Here is a 20,878-nt window from a genome sequence, read left to right as displayed (position 1 = left end):
TCAGAAAGACATGAGTGCTCGACAGTGACATCACTAGGGGGCGCGGGGGGTGCGGACCGCACCGGACCGGGTGACCTCATCACATGGGGTGACACCATTCCAGTTCACATCGGACTCACCAACAAGTCGTAAATCTGTGTTTTTCAGTCTGAACTGCGCAGAGGGCCAGGATTTCGGTATATGGAAGACCCGGGCTGGCCTCAACCTTGAAAATTATGTCAACAGCCCCTGCGCATCGCCCCCCACAGGCGCCCACCCCGGAGCTGTAAGTCTGCAGTTTTGGGGCAGGGTGGGTATAGCGTGACAGCTGTTTGACCATTACATTTAAGCTGCGTTGCTAATTCTTCAGAAATAATGTGATTTATATGGACAGGAAATGGATGTCTGCGTCAGGCTGTGGGCATGGAGGGGAAATTAGGTTGATATGGGTGGCACTGGCACAAAGTAAAGGCCCGATTGGCACGCAGTGAACTGGCAAAGCACTTGAAAGGTAATTACTAAACGTGGTGTTCACGAAGAAAATAGATTCCAGCCCCCAAAACCCATCTCGGTCCTGCCCTCACTGCCCATGCCATAGGACTGTCACACTCATGGCTGCATGGAATTTATTATATGAGTCTGCTTGGGGGTGGGAAGTTCAAAGAGTGTCCCTGTCAGTGTCGGCTGTTATTTTATTGCTGTAACGTTTGCCTGGCAATTTGGCGGTGGTAGTACTAGTTAACAAGAGCCCCATGGGGTGCTTGTGCCGGTCTCACTTCCCTTACAGCATCTGCATCCCGCTGTGCTGCTGCCCTCTGGCCTTCTCCTTTCCTTTGACGTCCTGCTCTTCAGATGGAGTCCCTTGAAATGAAAGTTACCAGTTTCTCTGGGGGATCAGGTTTTTTTTCACTGCTTGATAGGTGCTGGGTGTGTAGAGAGGTGCATGCAAATCATTAAACATAGCGGGTGGCTGCACACCAGAGACCACGGGGGCAGTGCACTGCTATTTATTTAATTACACTGCTTAAGTAGCCCTGTTGGGAAAGCGCAAAGCTACCACAGGGGCAGGATGTTCGAAGAAATACTTTCTTTCATGAGATGTTTGATGTATGTTTGGTAACCTTGGCTTTGAGAGTGCATCTGGCTCAATTGAGGGAGCAGCTTATATTATCGTGTGTCTGGTGCGAAAATATTTATTGATTTTTCCAGTCACGCGACTTCGTAATTTTGAGTTTAATGTTGAATTGAAAAGTACAGTTCTTCCATTTAGCTGGTCACATAATGCAGTCAATTAAAGGTAAAAGCCATTGCTTATAACGTTGAGTACGGAAAACCTTACCAATACCGTTAAAATTTAACCACAGGGTACATCTGTGTGTGGGGGGAGTCTGTTATTTCTGATATTTATTTCCCTGGTCTTCATTACTTGATGTCACTCATAGTTGTTGAAATGTCACTCATAATTACACAGAAATTTTGAAAATGTCACACATAGCAATCTGAAACCTTGGCAGCTATGCTTTCTCGGACTCGAGACTGTTACTTTACTTGATCAGGTATTTTTTTTTCATTTAATTTACTACTGCACTAGTAGTATACAACAGCAAACCCCTGCTCGAGTAGTATAGTGTAGTATAGATTCCTACTGTTCAAGTACTCCCTGCACAGGGATCCATTCTCTCTTTAAAAGCAGCGATCAAACACAGCGGGTTATTTCACAGTGGCAAACTAATCATTAATGCACGAGTCACTTCTCTCATTCACTGCCCAATACAATATTAATCATAATTAGGGCTCCCGGATTTTTACATATAAATACAGAAAAACTGCAAAATACTGAAATGTTGCTGATCTGGCGTGCTCGAATCCAGAGTTATTTCCCCATGCCCCCTTCCTTCTGCACCCGAGTACTTCACACGTATTTTGAAGACCATTTACTTGTAACAAGGCTTTATTGTTTCTGGGACGGATTCTTAATAAGGGCGGGGGAGGGGGAGGCTGCGCCCCTATCTCTTTTGCCTGCATATTTCTTACCCTCTCTGTGCGCGAGGGTCAGGCAGCCTCAGCAGACAGGCACATGCTGTTACTGTGCATGTGCCATGTCGCAGGTTTTTCTGAGCTGGCGTGACTTTAGCCCTGGTTTGAAACCTTGGTCAGAATTTAATGCCGCTCCTCACGTATCCCACCCTCGCTAGGCTCGCTGACTGCCTCTTGGGCGCTTCAGGCTGCAGCCTGTGAATCCTAAGAGTGCGTGTCAATCACGTTCACCTTTCTTCCCAGCTCCTCAAATCATTGGGTGCTCTAACATAAAGCAGAACATTGTTATCATTAGCTCAAGTAGAACAGCGCAAAAAACAGTTAATTTGTATGAATTAGGATTTTGTATCCAATCATATCAGGCATAGACATTTTGGCTTATGTTGTAAATAGAACAATTTTAACATCAAAATGCAAACGGTGTCTGATATGTGTAGCTTGCACAAGACATGTTTGCTTTAATCCACGTCACAGATGAAAGGTAACTACATTGAACGTCTGTTTTTTAGAAAATTGCTAAACCCAACTCGGCCTGATCCCATTATGCTAGTTTGGCACATGTGTGTTTTTGCTTTGTACACCCATTGCAAGATAGTTTTTTCAGCGGCACCCCCTCCCTGGAGCCTAAGTCTGAGAGTTGGGTAAAAAAGTGAGAAAACTCCCCCCCTCGGTTTTGCTGCTGTTTCACTCCAAGAGAAATACCGAATGCACTTTTTATAGAAAGAGAACGGTGCGCTTTATGTGTTCAGAGGTGGACTGAGTAGAAAGTAACGTATATTTTTATTCGCTTACACCCTCGAGTAACGAAAGCTCTGCTTTTCAAACCACTTTCTTTGAGAATGACGAGTCTCTGAATGGAGCGGCAGGGCCTGAGGCGCCAAAACCCAAGAATTGTGGGATAGCAATGAACGGCGCGCAGTGCTTAATTTGTAAAATAATAGGTGCAGGTGCAGGTACTTTACTGCTATTAGCTAACCTCCTTCCGCCCATTTAAATTAAAAAGTGTTTCCATTTCGTTCTGGATGGTGGGTGCCGTTTTAAAAAGCTCTTCTTTTTTTTTGGTTCTCCTCACCCCCATCAGCCCGTCTCTTCACTTCAATAAGGTTAAAAGCAACTGGAACATTAGAAACTGCCTTCTCACACAGTGATATTTTTATTCCTTGCTGCTATTTCTTCTAATAAATGTGATTTGGACCCTTGCACCAGCATAAATTAAGCACTGATGGCGCGGTACTGAACACACACTGCTCACGTACCGGCGATGAGGAATTGTGCATGCTTTATTTTGTTCACTCCTTTGGTGTTGCGACCCGGACTACGCACAGCACTGCTGACACAAAGTCACTGCCCAACACACCGCCTAAACACACCATGTTACATCGGCTTATGTCTGGAAGAGGCCCGCTGTCTGAGGCGAAAGGCACCCGCCATATATTGACAATAGCTACTTAGCTGCATTTATTTTGTGCAAATAATCTTTAAATTGTTTCCTGAAAACGTTCTTGTTTAATCTGGCAGGATTTTGATGCATATTAGCATGTTTTTAAGTGAAACGCTGTAGTAGCTTGTTCCAACTGCCAACATTAGTGCACAAATGATAACTTTCAGATAGATGCGCCTGTTTTCGGGCAGGGGACACGTTCACAGAGTTTACATGCTCCACATTGCACTATGAATTGTTTTATGAAATATGGAACATGTGCGTGCTTGTTTCTTTGTATGTGATAACATGTGTGGTGTGTACGTAAAGTGCCTAGACGACAGTGCAGCCCCTAGATCACCAGCCGCTGCGTGTAGAGCAGAGAGGCAGTGCACAGAGGGGTGCAGCACCTAGAGAGTTGCAGTACATTGTAGGGTTCAGCGAAGGGTTCAGCGCCTGTTTGTTATTGTTTAGTTGCTTTCGTACATTTGTACACATCTGGAAGTGCAGAGCTTACTTTGTGCAGTTCACAGAATGAAACCTCAAGCCTCCACACTCAACAAAACCTTAGTCAATCAAGTGTATGCAGCGTGCTATAATCTATAATTGGGAAGGTGGTGGTAATCACCCTTTATTGAGCATCAGCCAAACAGCGGAATTAGCAGTGTGCATCAGAGTTAGGGGCAACTTTGCATGTTATTATACATTTTTAGCTAATTCAAGCCCATCCCTTGTTTACTGGATCCTTCCAAGTCCTGCCTCTCTGTAAACAGGCCTTTAAATCTTATCTGGTCACGTTTGCTGGGCATTGAAGACAGAGCTCAAATGTCACTCTCTGTCTTCCAAGTGAGTTTGGTGTTTAATTTTTTTCTCTGACTTCAAAGTGATAAAAATGTTTTTATGTGACAATCCTGCACAGTGCCCATATGAGACTAGAGGGTGTAGGATGTTGTTTTTTTCTTGCACCCAACAAACATTATCTTGGCTGATGTTATATCGGAATTAGGAAAGTACAAATGAAGCACATTTTCTTTGTAATTCTGAACTGGGATGAAAATAAATATTTGAATATGATCAAAACACATCATCACAGTAGGTGATGACATTTCCACACATTATCGTTTGTGCGCAGTAAAACTGTATGTTGGTGCGTGGTTCCCAATGCTTTGTGAAGGCTGTTTCCCAACTGCTGTGCAACTTCTTCTACTTTGAGCTGAGATTTTCATGAAAGTCTTATAGTCTGAATTCAGCACCTGAGCGTAATAGGACGGAATGTATGAAGCTCTGTGGTTATACTGAATAAGCAGCTACCTATGTTATGTCATCTATTAATGTAATAACTGCACTTTCACAATTGCTTTATTAACCTTCCTGCTTTCTCAAATTTGCTTGAAAATGCACGATTTTTCATCTTTTTTTTCCAAAATTTTCTTGGGGGGGGTAATCCGCCGAAACCCCCCTTTTGGGGTTCGGGCTCGACGGTGCAGTATGCTAATCACTTTGCGCCTCACCACTTTAAAATGTCACCCACCGCCCCTGGTACCAGGTACTGTTTCATTTCTTTCTACCTTTGACTGCTGCTGACCGGTGAGTGTAACACGTTCCTGTTGCACATTGCACATCGGTCGCCCACACTGAACCAGTTCGGGAAAGAAAGGCGAATTTATGACCTTTAACCGAAGTACAAGTGTGAGCAATTCTACAAGTGAAGTACGTGACCTGTCATTGTTCGTCCTCATCATTAATTGTACACAGATCACTCTACACTGCGGATCTGTCATCTACATCGCGTGTCCGCTGCCTTGACTGCTCTTCATTGTTTTCAAAAACTTCATTTTCTTGTGCCCGCCAACTACTTCCCACATTGCTGTCAACCTACAACGCACAGGTCTAGTTTCAGACTTAAAGGTATGGTGCGGCCCTAGATGAACTGCACGGCAGGTGAGCCATCTTATTTGCACCGTTTACCAGTGTGTTTTATTTTCGTACTGTTTCACCCTTCGTGGTCCGACACATACTGTGTCATTTTTATTTCATGTTTATTCAATTTTGCTGATTTCTGTGCCTTCCCTCTACCTGGCAGTTAAACCGATTTGCCAAATTTAAAAAAGCGCTCAAGCTTCACAGCGAGCGCACGCACTCAGCGCATGCCACCTCACCTGTTTCCTGTGCCACGGTGTCTTCATCATCTTCCACTATGACGCGAGTCTGCCCTCAGTGACACTTGGAAGCACGCTTTTAACAGCAAGAGTGACATTTGGAAGCACGTATTTGACGGGAGCCTCCCGGCATCTATCGCGTCGACGTGCAGCCATTTTAATTTGGCACTTCTCATCACATCATCTGCAATTTGCTTTTACGTCATTTGCCTATTTCACTTCAGCATTTGCCTATTTCACTTCAGCATTCTCCACAGCGATAGGCACGCTTTGTTTTGTTTTTAAAATGGATTTCAGAATTTTCATCAAAGCGATAGGCACGCTTTATTCTTCAGCTATTTATTTCACTACAGTTCTCCAACAGCAATGGGCACGCTTTACCTTATATTTGCCTATCACAGTTCAATGTTATTTTTCTACAATGATGGGCACATTTTCAACTGTTCTCCACTGTATCTGCATTTTGATTTTGACCCAAGGTCCTTGCTGTCCTTCGTTGTGCCTATATTTTCATTTTGCTCAAGAACCTCGCATTGATTTATTAGGTTTTTCGCAGGTTCTGTTTTACTTATTTCCTTTGCGTTTCGAATTTGGATGACTCCTCACTTAAGGCTCATCTTAATCTGTCTCCTTGGAACTTTTGACATTTTTGACAACTGTGCTGCACCATCTAATGGTCATTTTAATCGGTTGCACTTCAACAAGGAATGATAGTGTTTTAAAATGCAGGTTTTCTTACCCATGATTTTAACGAATGTTTATTTTTACTCCATCAGCATATGTTTTCTATTATGCAGATGCTATCACCTTTACTTAAGCTGCATATTTTGATTATTATATTACATTAATAATAAGTACTTAATGATTTTACTTTTACAATAATTTTAGAGTAAGAGTTTCAAAAGTTAAATATGCAACAATAGTCATTTTAGAATAAGCGCTTCATGATATACATACAGGCATATCTAAAGTTAAGAATGTGATGTATTGACAGTCATTTTTATATAAGCGTTTCATGATATGTATAAAGGCATATCAATTGTTTTAAATGTCATATGTGCCGTGTGGATACCTCCCACACCTTTCTCTCCAACATGCTTTGAGGGAGAATGTTTAGAATTTCATAGGTGCAGTGTGTTTTAAAATTTGGGAGTTTGTTTTAAATTTTAAAAAGAGACATTTGAAGGAGGAAGGTTTAACTTAAAATTGGTTGTCTCTAAAATGTTTAATAATCATCAAATGATTATATAGTCTCACCTAGTTATTAAACTATGTATTTTATATGTGCCGTGTGGGTACCTCCCACGCCTTTCTCTCCATCTTGCTTTGCGGGAGAATGACAAAGTTTCATGTGGTACCTCCACATCTTGCACGCATCTCTTTCTTCTTTAATGTGTTAAGTCCACTTTTTGCGTGCATGCATCCCTTACTTCCTTTATGTGGTATGTACATTTTGCATACATGCATCCCTTGCTTTCTTCATGTGGTATGTACATTTTGCGTGCATGCATCTCTTGCTTCCTTTATGTGGTATGTCCACATTTTGCGTGCATGTTTTACTTCTTTTATGTGGTATTTGTGATCTATATTCTACACTTGTTATTCTTTTTCAATATTCAACCTACCTTCACTCTGGTCTGGCCAATCAGTGTGCCCTGGTGGTTTTTGCTGTTTCTGCTCCTTGTCTCCTCTATTCCTTTACTTATCTTCAGCATCTTGCTCACTTAGCTCAGCTATTGTCTCCGTAAAAGAGGGAAGAGGGGTTTGTGTTGCCTTTTCGTTTCGTTGTGTTACTCCAGTGTTTCTCTTTCTTAGTTCATGCTTTGCTTTCACGCTTCTACACCCTTCTTCTACACCCTTCTTGTACATCCTTCTTTGTGTTTTCAGAAAATGGTTTTATCAATTTCACTCCACCTCTTCACATGTTTTTAAAATCCATTTATTTATATATTTTTGCATAATACTTTGTATTATAACTTATCGTTATGTTTTTGTGAAGAGTCATCTTTTCATTGTTAAGAAGGGAGAAGTTGTAGAGTACTGCTCAGCCTGTGCGTGTGGGTATAGAATGTAGAATGGTAGAATGTTGGAATGTTGGATGAATGTCAGTTTGAGTCGGAGTTGCAGTACGGGCTGAGCAGAGATCATACTGCTCCTGGTGGGGTTCTCTATTTAATTACTTAACTTTAAATAAATACCAGCTTTCAACATACGACCTCGGCTTCCTGATTTATCTGTTCATTACAGGGCTGTAGCCGGGCTGTACCTCTGTGGGTCCTCCCGACCTGCGCTTTGGTTTTCTAGGCCATATATACGTTCCAGAATGGTCAGGAGAAGAAGCCCGTAGACGTGGATAGGGTAAACTGCTAACAATTTTATGTTATTCATGTTCTATAGCAGTGGTTCCCAAACTGTGCGCCGTTAGGAGTAGCCAGGGGCGCCGCCGGCGCACGATGTGGGAAAGAGCTTATGCCGAGGAAGATTGTAATCAGGTGAGAATGTAAGCAATTAATAAAAAATGATGCATCTTTTGACACCCTAGGCTACCGCCAGCCTGAAGGCAGCAACCAAAGCTTATTTAAATTACTCACAGGGGTGTTACAAATGCCACCTGTATGATCATGAATCATGAACTCAAGAGGCACGGCCGCCATACGCGCGGCTACGTGTTGCCTCTGCCTATTTTCACAGAAATGAATGTTGAGCGTTACTGCTGCCGGGTGTTTAATCGTTCCTCTGGGGACCCTCTTCTTAAGAGACAAGTAGGTTGGTTTCAAAATGAATACCCCTTGCTTTAAGTTACTTGTTACTTAAATCATTAATGTCAAGAAGGGGATTATGTCAAACTCGTGGCCCTTAAGCAGCCCGTGTATTTCCATGCTGGCTGCTTTTGCAGCACTTTGTTCGTGTGAGGATAAACTGTGCCGAATTTTACAAGTCAGAAATTTAAGTGGGCAAACTCGCTGTTGAAATAGGCAGACAGGATTAGTTTCCCAGCCCCAGTCTGACCCTCAGCAAGTCCTGGCAGGAAGCATGTAATAACCCCATCACATGTAATAACCCAGTCACTGTCATAACCTTTCCTTCTCAGCCTACGTAAAAGTTTCTCATTCTTCCCTCCGAATGTTTCTCCATGTTAGTGACAAGAAGAGTAAGGCCTCTCAAATTAAATGAGTAAGTACATTTTTAGCATTTAAGACAGTGCATTCTGGGGTTTGTAGTTTGTCTCTTTTTACACTATGATGAGTATAATCTCACAACTCATTGTAAGCAAGAGCTTTGTATTATTTCTCACTTAACCAATTATAGTACTGGAAGTACGCCCAAGGTCAGGCTTACATCCCCCCTTACTGGTAAAAAAAAATGTCATGATGGGGAGCCACGGCCAACTGCCAATTAGGTCATGGGAGCCACAGACCGAAAAAGTTTGGGAACCACTGTTCTATAGCATATGTTTAAATTGCACAGCTCCTCGCCCTGAATGTTCAGTCGGACGACTCGGATGACATAAATGGAGGCAGTAAGGTTACAAGTGCGTATGTGGTACGTGTATATCGCGAGCTAGTCTATCCATGGTGCAGGGCACATATTCACTCAAGGGAAATTAAACCTTAATTTGAGTACACTTGATGGCATAAAAGCATGCCATTATTGCCATAATGTGTGCCGCATGATCAGATTTTCTTCAAATGTGCAATGTGCCTAATCTAGTCGCGGCGACGGGGCCAGAAAGTAGTTCCACCGACCACCCCCCTTGTAAATACGCAACATCTGTATGTAAGAGTTTCCCACATGAGGAAACACTGAGGTAGTAAGAGACGATGCCTGTGGATCCTAGTAGGCTTCAGCTGCTGCATGTGATGATTCTCGTTAACCACTTATACGTCATCTTTAAGACGGCATTGTTACGTCTATCCTATCAGTGATTCCGAGATATTTCCCAGCAGTGACCCGGTCAGGTGCATGCTCAGATTTCGCCTGGGCGAGGTCCGCAGCCCCGTTATTGCCGCAGGAGCTGCCTGCCCTTCACAGCTGCTGCCATCCCTGGGGCTTGCGATGATGTCACGCGTCGCGCGCCTGGACCAATGGGAGGCTGAGTGACGGCTGCAGCGGGCTGCCGCTATAAGAGGAGGGAGCGCGCTGCTGCAGGGACCATTATCTGACTGGGAAGACGTGCAGTGCAGACTCAGCATCCGCGCCTGTTGCGAACCTCTGGCCAAAATGTCTCTCAAGGTAACACCCACTGAAAGTCTGTGTTAGGGAAGCCACGTAGAGGGAAGGGAACCAGTGGAGAAGAGCGGGGTTTTAAGTGGGCTGGGCCCTGCCAGTGCTCAAAATCCGGCAGTTCTAAAAAGCAGGTGCTGAGAGGGGTCCCACTCGGGCTCTTTATTTTTGCCCACATCCTCGGTGGAAAATAAAATATTAACTCTGCAGTAGTGCCACCCTTCGCTGCCTTTGATGTAACTTCAAAGAGACTCGCTGTAGTTCTCTAGTCTCTTCATTTCAGAACTGAAGCATTTGCCCTATTTAGCTGATGCAACTAACAACCGTTGACAAAGCCAATAGTCCTGGCTTGTTGGAGGTGTAATGTTACTTGTATTATGTATATGGATGCAATGTCAGAAGCAGGAAAGTACGAGTTGGGCGGCACCTATGCTAAACAGATGTGTAGCTTACTTGTTATTAAGCCACGCCCTTGATTACATCGGACACGCACCTCTTTAGACCCCCCCCCCCCCCTTCGTTATTTCATTCCACTTCAAGCTCTGGAGTAAGTGTGACTGCGAAGAACAAGCGTTTCCTTAAATGATGCCGGAAGTATAGACTATTTCAGTTTTGTTGCACTTCTAATCAGTGTAGTATCTCCCTCTTAACTCACTCATATTAAATGCTTCGTGCCCATCTATCCATGCAGTGGTTGTGGTGCAAGATGAGGCTGGACTATCGACTGCCAAACACACCATCGAAACCGGTCTTGAAAGAAGGTAGGGAGGCGCTTGCTCGGTGCTCTGTTCCCTCAGGGTGTGGTCAGGTGGTTTAGGACACGGCTCCGCTTCCAATTGGAGAGGCCATTAAGAGCGCTGAACGTTACACCTTGTATTGTTCATTATTTTCTTTTCTGTGCCGTGTTGTGAGCATAGTATGTGTCCTGGTCGTTTTTCGGTTCCAAGGCTAGTACATTATAGAGGTGTGAAGCGTTAACGCCCCCGGACTGGTTTAGAATATGCACGCTATAGCACGGAGATGCAGAAATTACTGCACCCGGTGTAAGGCGATTTCGCAAAGGAGTCGTTCGCTATTTCATCGTCGTTCTTGGTGGCGTGCTGCACGTCTCCTCCCCCCCCCCCCCCCCCCCACACACACACACAGAGGAGGAGACGCGCGCGCTGCTTCACTTGCCATTGCAAAGTCTCGTTGAAGGCCTACCAGGGACGCAGCACAAGCCACCGCGGCGCTTCCATGCTGCCCCAGGGCTCCCTAGGAGAGAGAGGGGAGCGGGGAGGTGTCAATTTTGCGCAGTCAGGAAAGCTCATACATACCATGGTTTTTAACATGGTGCACAGGGCCAGAAAAGGGTGATTTATACTTTTTTATAAAACAATTTATGAGGGATAAAACTACTTATCATAAATGAAATGCAGAGCCCTCAATCTCCTTCAAGAGTCCAATGACTTTAAAATGCTAGTCCACAATGAAGTTTGACCTTGCGTGCATTGGACTGAAATAATATTATGAAGGAACGCTGCTTGTTTGGTCCCTCCGGTATGCTAATGACGAATAAACGTTACATTTGTTACTATGCATTTTTTTTTATGAGCGCGAGAGCCAATTCTGCCATAAAATTACAAAAAAAGTAAGTTACTGAAGGTATTTTTTTTTTCCTATGCTTTATCTTTGTTTCATTTTGAAACTCTCTACAGGGGCAGGATGAGATAATGTTGCTTAAAATTGCCTGGCCAGGGAGAACAATGCGGTTTCTGTGTCTAGTTTTGTAAGAATCTGGTTTGGCCGGGAGTCTGTATGTGGTCAGTCCCTCCCGCTAGACGTGAACACAAAGACGTGAAAGCAGACCTGCCCTACTGTGCGCATGAACTCATCCTTCGTGCTCAGTGTGTTAATCGGGTCTGGCACACATTGTGCTTCCAAAGTACGCGGCTGGCTTCCAATTGCAAGGCAATGGTTGTGTTCATTGCAATCTGTAGAAGGAACTGCTGCCTCAGGCCTGTTATCTAGGCCTTCGTGTCCTGGTGGTTCCTTGTTCTTGAATGACTAACAACCGGTGGGCTTTGGAAGAAGTGAAGGTTCTGCACAATGGTTTGCGCTTGATCGTCACAAAATGTATAAAAAGTCTCAACAATGTCTCTTTAGCAGTTCTTACCGTGTCGTTCTTAACACTGACTTACTACAAGAACTATTAATTTGTCAATGTATTTTTTATTTCCACGTTTTAAATGTTTGGTTGGGTGTGGTGTGTGGGTTTATTTATTTTTTCATTTGTGTTTTTTTTAAATTTTTAAATTTTTTTTACTTTGTCATGGCCATTTTCTCCACGGACCTACTTGCATCTCATTTTAGTAAATTTGGAAACTGGTGAGTTTGTACCTCTCTGCCACAAGCTTCACCAATTAAGCACAACTCTCCATTCCCACCTCCTGTAAGGAGAGGATGTTGCCACCTCACCCGCATGTACTGTAACATGCTATGTTCACCTTAATAATGCAGGAGTCCTTTTAGTGGGAATATAAAGTGACTTTCCCACTAATGAAATGTAGAATAAGGTACACTATCAAAGAGATATAAATTCCTGGGACACACTGCGTCTAAGCTTCACATTAAAGATAAAGTGAAGAAATCACAGAAGTGGGCTAAAATTACATTTTGGTAGGATCGGTTATTATGTATTGGGGTGTTCTGGTGGTGAACTAAAACATTTGGGGAGTCTTTTAGCTTCACTGGTGATAGACATGTTTCAGTCGACTACGTGAAACCCCTACTGAGGATATGACACTTGTTGGTCATAGAGCGCTGCGAGGCCTCCGGGTAGTTTGAGCGCTATATAAATATAATTTTTCATTTCATCAAGCCACCTCTTTCCTAGAGTAATCTTTGTTTGAGGTGATGGCAGTTTCTAATTGTGTGGGCCCCTTCCATGAGTGCAGGCCCACCACCACGACTGCAGGGTCTTCATCCAGAGTGCGGAGGCTCTTCGAATTGGGCCCTCAGTTTTTAGTGCCAGTGCAGTCCAGGGTAAGCTAATTTACCAAGAATCTAGCATCTTTCATAGAGAAGACTGATCAGGGAGTCTCCTTACTCTTGACAAAGGGGCATGGAAGAGGCAAAGAAAGGGTGCAGTGCTTCTGTCTATGATGGCTTACAGTGGACACACAGGGATCCTCTGCTTAAAGGATTTATCTTTGACTGTATAAAAAACAGAGATTAACTAGACGAGTTGCATATTTAGATGATTCTTCAGCAATTATTTCATACTAAGTACCTTTAAAAGTGCCGAAGAGTACAGCTTGCTTTTGGGCATCTTTGGGATTGATTTGAATAGCCCAAATGTATCTTTACCGAAGTCACGCAAAGATGTCCTGCTACTTAAGGGATGTGCTGCCATTTGTACGCTATTCGTAGAGATGCTGTACTAGTAGATAAAGTCTGCCTCGATAACTAAATGTGTCCTTTAATCACTTGGGGAACTGCCATTAGGACAGCTGCTTAAAATCTGTTTTGGACCTCTCAAGGATTCAAATCACTTTGAACAATTCAAACCGTTTGGAACAGATTTTCAGAATACTTGGAAAAAATCAAAACGTGATTTTAGCATTGTGTAGAGATTACCTGTTAGATTGAGCTCGAAGCGTGAATAGAAGTTATGAAATAAAAACAATTCGTTTTAACATGCTCTACAGAGGGCCCAATTTGTGCACCAAAAAATTTACATTAACGTTGGGTGTGCTAATTCGGCGGTGCACAATCTGCACTGGATTCAGAGCTTGACATCTTTTAATGGTAAATAAAATGCCAGTATTGCGTATTATCCTTTCTGATGAGCACAAACTGTGTGTATACAGTACACTCTTCTAGTTGGCAACAGGTTTCACCTACCACAAATTGAGGGAACACACGTGTGATTTGCAATGGAGTTTGAATCCTGCTTTGGGCATAAACTCTATTTTGCACCCTAAATGAGATTAGAAGTTCCATAATAATCTTGCCCAACTTGTGCCAGTATTCAGTGTCTGCTCCTGGACAAGGTACCATAATAATCCTGCCTTTATCTAGGCAGCAGGCTTAGTCTGTAACAGAAAAAAAACTGTTTTTCTATCTGCACTGCTTTAATTACAGTAATTGGAACACCCGTAAAAGATTCTGTATCCTGTTTTATATTTACATATTTATTTTCAGTCTCCATCAGACAAGTAAGATGATGAGCGACGCCGATATTTATCTATCTTCCTCAGAACGTTCTTCTAAATTAGTTTAGTGACAGAGGGTCACCTCTGTCTCACAAGAGTAGACTCTATTAAAAATATGCTTTTTATTTTCAATAAAAATTACTGAAATAAAAAAAAATAGGTTGAGGGGAGAATAGACTGTTTAGTGACTGACTGTTGTGGTGTACGTTTTTGGGGAAATTGCAAGTTTGAAATGTGCACCTGTTGGCTACTAGCTTGGCTGACATGAAGAAATAGTAAACTGAAAGCGAGAGAATGCTTGCAACACTCTCCCCCACCACTCCATCGCCCTCACCCCAACCCATCCATGCGCACCGAGACCAGTCTACAGCTTTCAGAAGAGGACGCCTTCATCATCCTAGTTATTGGTACTTCTTTATCAAGGAGAGTTGTCCCACCAGCTTTCTGTGGGGTGTAGACTATTTTATTTAGTGAGACCGAAGCAAGTCACCTTACTGATCAAAGTCCAGTGATTAAAAATGTTTTTGGCAGATACTTTTTATGAAGCAAGGATTGTGCGAAAACGCATATCAGTTTAGATTAAAAGTCTGTGTCTCATCAGAGATGTCTCTTCCTTTCTCTGTATCAGATAAAGGTGATAATAGTTAATAATTGACTGAGATAATTTCTAATCATCTCTATAATGTTGCTTGCTGAAGTATATTTTGTTCCTTGAGCAATCTTGTGGACTATTTTATTCAGGAAGAGTTTGAGAAGATTGCAGACGATGTAAAAAAAGTGAAAACAAGACCAACCGATGATGAACTGAAGGAACTGTATGGGCTTTACAAGCAAGCCACTGTTGGTGACATCAATATAGGTAATGAAGCATTCTAGTCAAATACATTATACACATGTTTTTCTTTCTTCAAAAGCGAATATAAGCAGGCTAACATAGACATGGTGGCACAAAAGCATGCACGGCTAATTACGTGTGCAAAATCCTCCTTACCATCATTAGTAAAGCCAAAGGGTCAATGTCTAATTGTAATTTGTCAGAATGATGGTGAGGTCATGGTTGCAAATCTATTTGTGTGTTAGACTGCAGGCTCCAATTCCCCAGGACCTTTGTGCTTGCAAGTAACCACAATTGTCTTGATTGTACATCACACCTGCCATAACTCTTTATCCTAATAACTGTCCTTCTACAGTGAAGGAGCCATGGATGACTACCCTTTCCTACCTCTTTGAAGAAAGTAGGGGAGGTCACCGCAGGTGGAAAGAGAAAGGGCCATTAGTTTTCTTTGCTGTGAAAAGTACCAAGTGATGTGGGTACAAGAGGAGATTAGGGAACAAAGAGAAAGGGGGAGTCCACCACTTCTGATTTTCATGCTAGTATTAGAAATGTTGCAGTTGAAAATTTGAGTTTCTCCCCAATGCTCTTGCTGTTCTGATAAGATGCTGCATGTGGCCCTTTACCCTACACACATATTGAAATAGATAAAGGTAGACCCTAATGCACAAGCATTGCCTCTCTGGCTTACTAAGTGTAGTGTATACATACCTTACTGTATGCAATTAGTTGAGTGCCAGGAGAAGTTTGGCTTATGTGGGTTCTCACCAGTCATGTTTCATGATGTCAGTAAGTTTAGTTTCAACATGTGAGGGAGGTATTCACAAATTGCATTTTATAGTTAGTTTTGGAATACTAAAATTATTCTACAAAATGCTGTTCACAAACCTACTTAAGGAGTTTGTGCCTCTGTTCAGAAAAATGGAAAGTGCACTTGTTGCAGAGTCAATCGATCAGGCCAAGTTTGTTCAAAAATATGTATTTAGTTAATCTTAAAAATGGCACACGGTCAACTCGTTTCATTCCCAATTTGTCAGAGAGAACTTAATCGGGGCTCTTAAATGTCCAACTGTGTTATCGATATAAATTGTATGGTAGGTAAGTATGAACCTCCAAAGACTCAATCAACCTCAAATGAGAGTTGGACATGTGGTGGAGGATCTCGCACCCAAGTAATAAAGGATTTCAAATATCCAAAATTCATTTAAAATACACAAAGGTCCAAGGAGCCGCTTGACCTGCAAGGGACTTATTAATTAAAGGTTCCTGATGTGTGGCCTGTATATTATAGCAGTCTTGTGTAACAGCATGATAATCGGCAAGTTATCATGCCGTTACGCAAGACAATTTTGGATATTTGGAATCCTTTATTACTTGGGTGTGAGATCCTGCAACACATATCCACCTCTCATTTGAGGTTGATTGAGTGTTTTGAGGTTCACACTTACCTACCATTCACTTTATATCGATAACACAGTTGGAAATTTAAGAGCCCTGATCAAGTTCCCTCTGGCAAATTGGGAACAAAAATAGTTGTCTTTGTGCAAGTTTTAAGATTAACTAAATAAAGAAGTATTTTTGGACAAACTTGGCCTGTTCGATTGACTCTGCAACGAGTGCACTTTTAATTTTTTTTCCTGAACATTTGGCCACTATCTGCATCTGGCGGGTGCAGGAAGCGATTGCACCATCTACTAATAGACTGCACATAGGGAATGGATGTGCTTGACCCTGGTCAGCCGTTTGTTCTTTTGCTGCCAGTTTGCGCCTCTGCCGCTCCTATCTTTTTCTGTGCAGAGATCTGAATGCAGAGTCTCCAGGCATGTAAGTATACATTTTTGTAGCAAATGTGGGAGGGTTGGAAGAGTGGCTGTAATATGGGGAATACTTACTACTAAAGGGAAAGAGTTTAGTAACTAAGAAGTGGTTAAGGAAGGGCCAGGGAGGGGTTTAGGGAGAGACTTGTACCCACCATAAAATAGCAAGCTAATTACTATTCACAAACTGCCCATCCAAAGTTACTACAGCCAGAAAGGGGCCCAAAATGGTAGTAAATCACTCCAGGTCATAGCTGATGCAAGTCCAGCTCCACACATGACAAACCACTGGTTCTTAAACACTCTCCCGTACAAAATAATGGAGGTAGAGACTTAAAACCCCATAGGAAAAAATTTAAAATTAATAATTTTTTAAAAATATAAATAAACAAGTTACTTACCTTCAGTAATGCATTATCTGGTAGAGACTCTATCTAGCCGCAGATTCCCTACCTTAAAATAATTCCCAGGCATCTGACCAGAACCGAAGATTTTCAAGCAGTACCCCGAAGAGCCAGTAGGTGGTGGTGTTCAGCTCTGCGTCATCTGTGCCTGAAGTAATGTGCTGGTGCCTATATGGGCGCAGCCGCAGTGCACTGATGTCAGTTTCTTTTCGGCACTTCCCACACCAGAAGCACAGCCACAAGGAGCACATGTGAACCGGATGTGAATTTCCAAGGCCCTTCGAAGGGTGACCCTTACACTGTAATCAGTTCGCAGAGCGGGGAAGACGGGAGAGCTGGTAAAGAATCTGCAGCTAGATGGAATCGCTACCGGATAAGGCGATTCCAAAGGTAAGTAACTTGTTAATCTTGAAGAAGCCTCGCATATCCCATTTCACAATATGTTTCTGGTCACTACTATTGTGTGCAATTATTAACTGGAAAGGCACCGGACTTATATCTTACATTACAGTGGAAAGTCCCAGAAGCTGCCCACTTGGGGCCACGTGGTTGGCAACAGTGTAGTTCGGACCTTACATGGTATATGGCTACTCAAACACTTGCTAATTGGTCAAATGAACTATGCTTAATTTGTGCTACGTATGTTATGATGCTACATCCTTTTGTGGTTTTGGCCTATATAAACTGTCCGACCCGTCACCTCTTTGGACATTCAGTGGCTTTGCTGATGTCTCCGTGTTGCACGTTAAATTGCTGTTTGTTGACCTCCAATAAATCTTGCTAACAGTTGTGCTGACAGAGACTTGTGTTATTTGTATTATTCCTTATTATTTTTCAGCTTCCACAATCTGATAGACTTCTGGTGCAGAGTCCTTACAGTAGAATAGATCCCCAAGCGAAACCTCCCTGGAGGTGGGTGTGCAAAACAGATTTGAGACCCAAAAGTCCTTTAGGACCAAATAGTCCAGTCCATCTTGAAGGGCACTTTGCCTATCTAGGCTGTAGTGATTGGTAAATGTTTGCTGAGAAGCCCATGTTGCTGTCTGACAGATGTCCCAAGCAGGGACTCTGCCAGAACAGTGGTCTCAGCCTTCGCTCTTGTGGAATGAGCATGCAAGCCCTTAGGGGGTGGGTTCTTGGCCAATGAATAGAATATTTTATGCAGAGCACTATCCATCTTGAGAAGTTCAGTTTCCGCACGGCCTTCCCTTTCTTGGCTCCTACATACCCTACGAATAGTTGATCATCGTATAATTGTATTTTGGCCAACATGGAAGGGCACTGCAACCTTTGGAAGGAAGAAGCACATGTTGGAGCACAAGCCCTTTAGCATTGGTTAGTAGTGGTAAAGTGCACAGAGTCCTAAAGGCGAGGTCAGAAAAAATTGAGGAGGAAGGCAAAATGTTGGAGGGTGGAAGACCACCATAAGGCTGACAGGTCTTACAATGGCACACCGTTCTTTCCTTTTTCTTTCACTTCTTTGTCTGTCTCTCATTTACCCCTCTTTGTTTCTATAACATTTCCTCTTACCCATTTTCAGTATGTCTCAATGTATCATGTATCTATGGCCAGAAATAAAGCAAACCGTCATGGGGGAATAGAGGGGTAGAGGCACTAGCGGTAGAGCCAAAGCTGACCCGCTCCAGAACTATGCTGGATTACGAGGCCAAAAGCGGGGATATGGTGGAACATTTGCAAGCCATTTAGTCATGGAGGGGAAAGGAATTCACCTTGAGGACAAAGGAAAGGCAGAAGACTGGAACTTTGACTGAATGCAAACATTCACACCGAGTCACATGGATCTGGGCTCAATCCATCATTCTTTTGCTCACCACACCACCCCAGTTTGGACCCAGCCATATGCAAATCAGTCTTGAACTTGTTCGTTCTGGGAACAGTCCAGCCCGAACTGCCAAGCCAGGTCCTCCGTGGACCGGAAACGAGCATTCAAGGCTGGTTTCAGGGCATCACCCTTCATCAGCCAGGCTAGCTTGAATCCAGTGGTGTAGTGAGCTGGGTCCAAACTGGAATGGCGAGCAAATAAAAAGATGGATTTATGCCCAGATCTCTGTACTGGGGTGAATGTATGACATTGTTCTGCATTATGTCCACCAATTGTTCTTTTTACAACTCTCCCTGCTACAAAATGACAGGGTCGAATTCACATGCCTCTTCCAAAAAAAGGCGAAAAGAGTTCAGTCCAATTTGTTCTATTTGCATTCGTCACCCCGAGTGCGATCGGTATGCTCAGGCGTGGGTCCTGTGTTCGCCATGCCACTGGACTCAGGCCTCCTACTGATGAGGGGTGATCACCCCAAAATCAGTCTGAGGATGTTTGTTTCCAGGGCGAGCGAGATCCAGACTGATCTGCATATGGCTGGGTCCAAACTGGAATGGTGTGGTGAGCAAAAAAACAGAATGGCTTTAGGCCCAGAATATCTGACTGGGGGTGGGTTTGACGTGGTTCAGCATTCCGTTCATCAATTGATCTTTTTGCATTATTCTAAAAAGGCAACAGAGGGAAAGGGAGGGCGACTTGGAACAATATTTGTCAGAGCAGCTTTTATCTCAGACTGCCAAAAACTGGTTCAAAGATTCATATAGATCATGAGGGCCTCCAACATGGCTTTTCAGATATTTTCATGATTGCCCGATTGACTAACATTAACAAGCTGCTTCTGTAATCCGCTCTCTAGGAGTGCTGTCACATAATTCATCTAGTAAAAACCTAATCCGCATGAATGTAAACCTGGCACTTAGACTACCGTCAATAGCTTGTATGCATGTCATTGTCTCTGCCAACATGAAATCTTGGGGAAATGTATTCTGGTTAGATTTGAAATGTTCACCGTCGTCTCTGGTTATGGCATGGTCTTGGTATCCAGTGGGAGCTGCTGCTGGGTGCATGGATCTATAAGAATAGTTTATTGGATGTCCAGAGACTGACCTGTTTTTTAGAGTTCTGAGCAGTTTCTAGATAATTTTCATAACCAGCCACACTGAGTTTCTGGGAAAGAGGCAAGTGCAAGGTCATTCGATTTGCAATTGAACTAGTTTCACACTTATATTGAATGGGGTCTTTTCAAAACATGGATTAAACAAGGGGACAAACTGGGACTTCAGCAGCTTTTTGAAGATAATTTTAAGATTACGGATAGCATAGCTGCTAGAAGTGATGTAGCCTTATGCTGGAATGTATTGTTAACCATAGTGTGTTTTATTTTTTAAGATGCTCCTGGAATGCTAGATTTGAAGGCGAAGGCCAAATGGGAAGCATGGAATCTAAGAAAGGGTAAATACTCCATCTTTATTTAGAATGTAATATGTAATCCTTTTTACAACCTGTAGCAAACCTATCAATAAACCTTTTGTTTACTTTTAGGTACCTCAAAGGAAGATGCCATGGCTGCCTATATATCAAAAGCAAAGGAAATCGTACTAAAGTATGGACTGTAACTTGCGTGAATATTGAAAGCCAGCGATGATGCCGAATTTCAATAATGTAAACCTTTGATAACTGCTTTGTATAGTTTTCTACCGTCTTGCTCTCTGAGCAGTTTTAAAGGAGCTAGAATAAACCAACTATGTGATCTTTGCACAATGGTTATGTGTTGATTTTTATGAATGGTAACTTTAAGATTGCTACATAACTTCTGCAGTTCTTAGCTGTCAATACCATAATGATCTCTGCCTCACCCCCTCTCAAAATCTGAACCCCCACCAGCTTCCAAAATGAACAATCATTTACTTGATGCAGAAACTCTCTAGTAAACTTAAAAGTATATCCTAATTGGCTAAATTTGCCTTGGG

At 42.8% G+C, this 20,878-nt stretch overlaps 1 protein-coding gene across 1 annotated transcript; it reads left to right on the top strand.

Moving 5' to 3' along the window:
* The first annotated feature begins 9,674 nt into the window (after positions 1-9,674).
* Positions 9,675-20,669, top strand: ACBD7 (acyl-CoA binding domain containing 7). Its single transcript, XM_078663602.1, has 4 exons — positions 9,675-9,828; positions 14,757-14,874; positions 20,298-20,360; positions 20,451-20,669. Exons 1-4 carry the CDS (start codon positions 9,817-9,819, stop codon positions 20,522-20,524), a joined length of 267 nt encoding a protein of 88 aa, XP_078519728.1. The 5' UTR covers positions 9,675-9,816; the 3' UTR covers positions 20,525-20,669.
* The last annotated feature ends 209 nt before the right edge of the window (positions 20,670-20,878 follow it).

The sequence above is a fragment of the Lissotriton helveticus genome, chromosome 10, assembly GCF_964261635.1.
Source record: "Lissotriton helveticus chromosome 10, aLisHel1.1, whole genome shotgun sequence".
In the NCBI taxonomy this organism is placed as follows: Eukaryota; Metazoa; Chordata; class Amphibia; order Caudata; family Salamandridae; genus Lissotriton; species Lissotriton helveticus.
This window is presented reverse-complemented; position numbering and strand designations above follow the sequence as displayed.

Coding starts and splice junctions, on each gene's coding strand:
- ACBD7 (XM_078663602.1), top strand. Junction 14,875..20,297: donor TGTTGGTGACATCAATATAG/GTAATGAAGCAT, acceptor TTATTTTTTAAG/ATGCTCCTGGAATGCTAGAT. Junction 20,361..20,450: donor AGCATGGAATCTAAGAAAGG/GTAAATACTCCA, acceptor GTTTACTTTTAG/GTACCTCAAAGGAAGATGCC.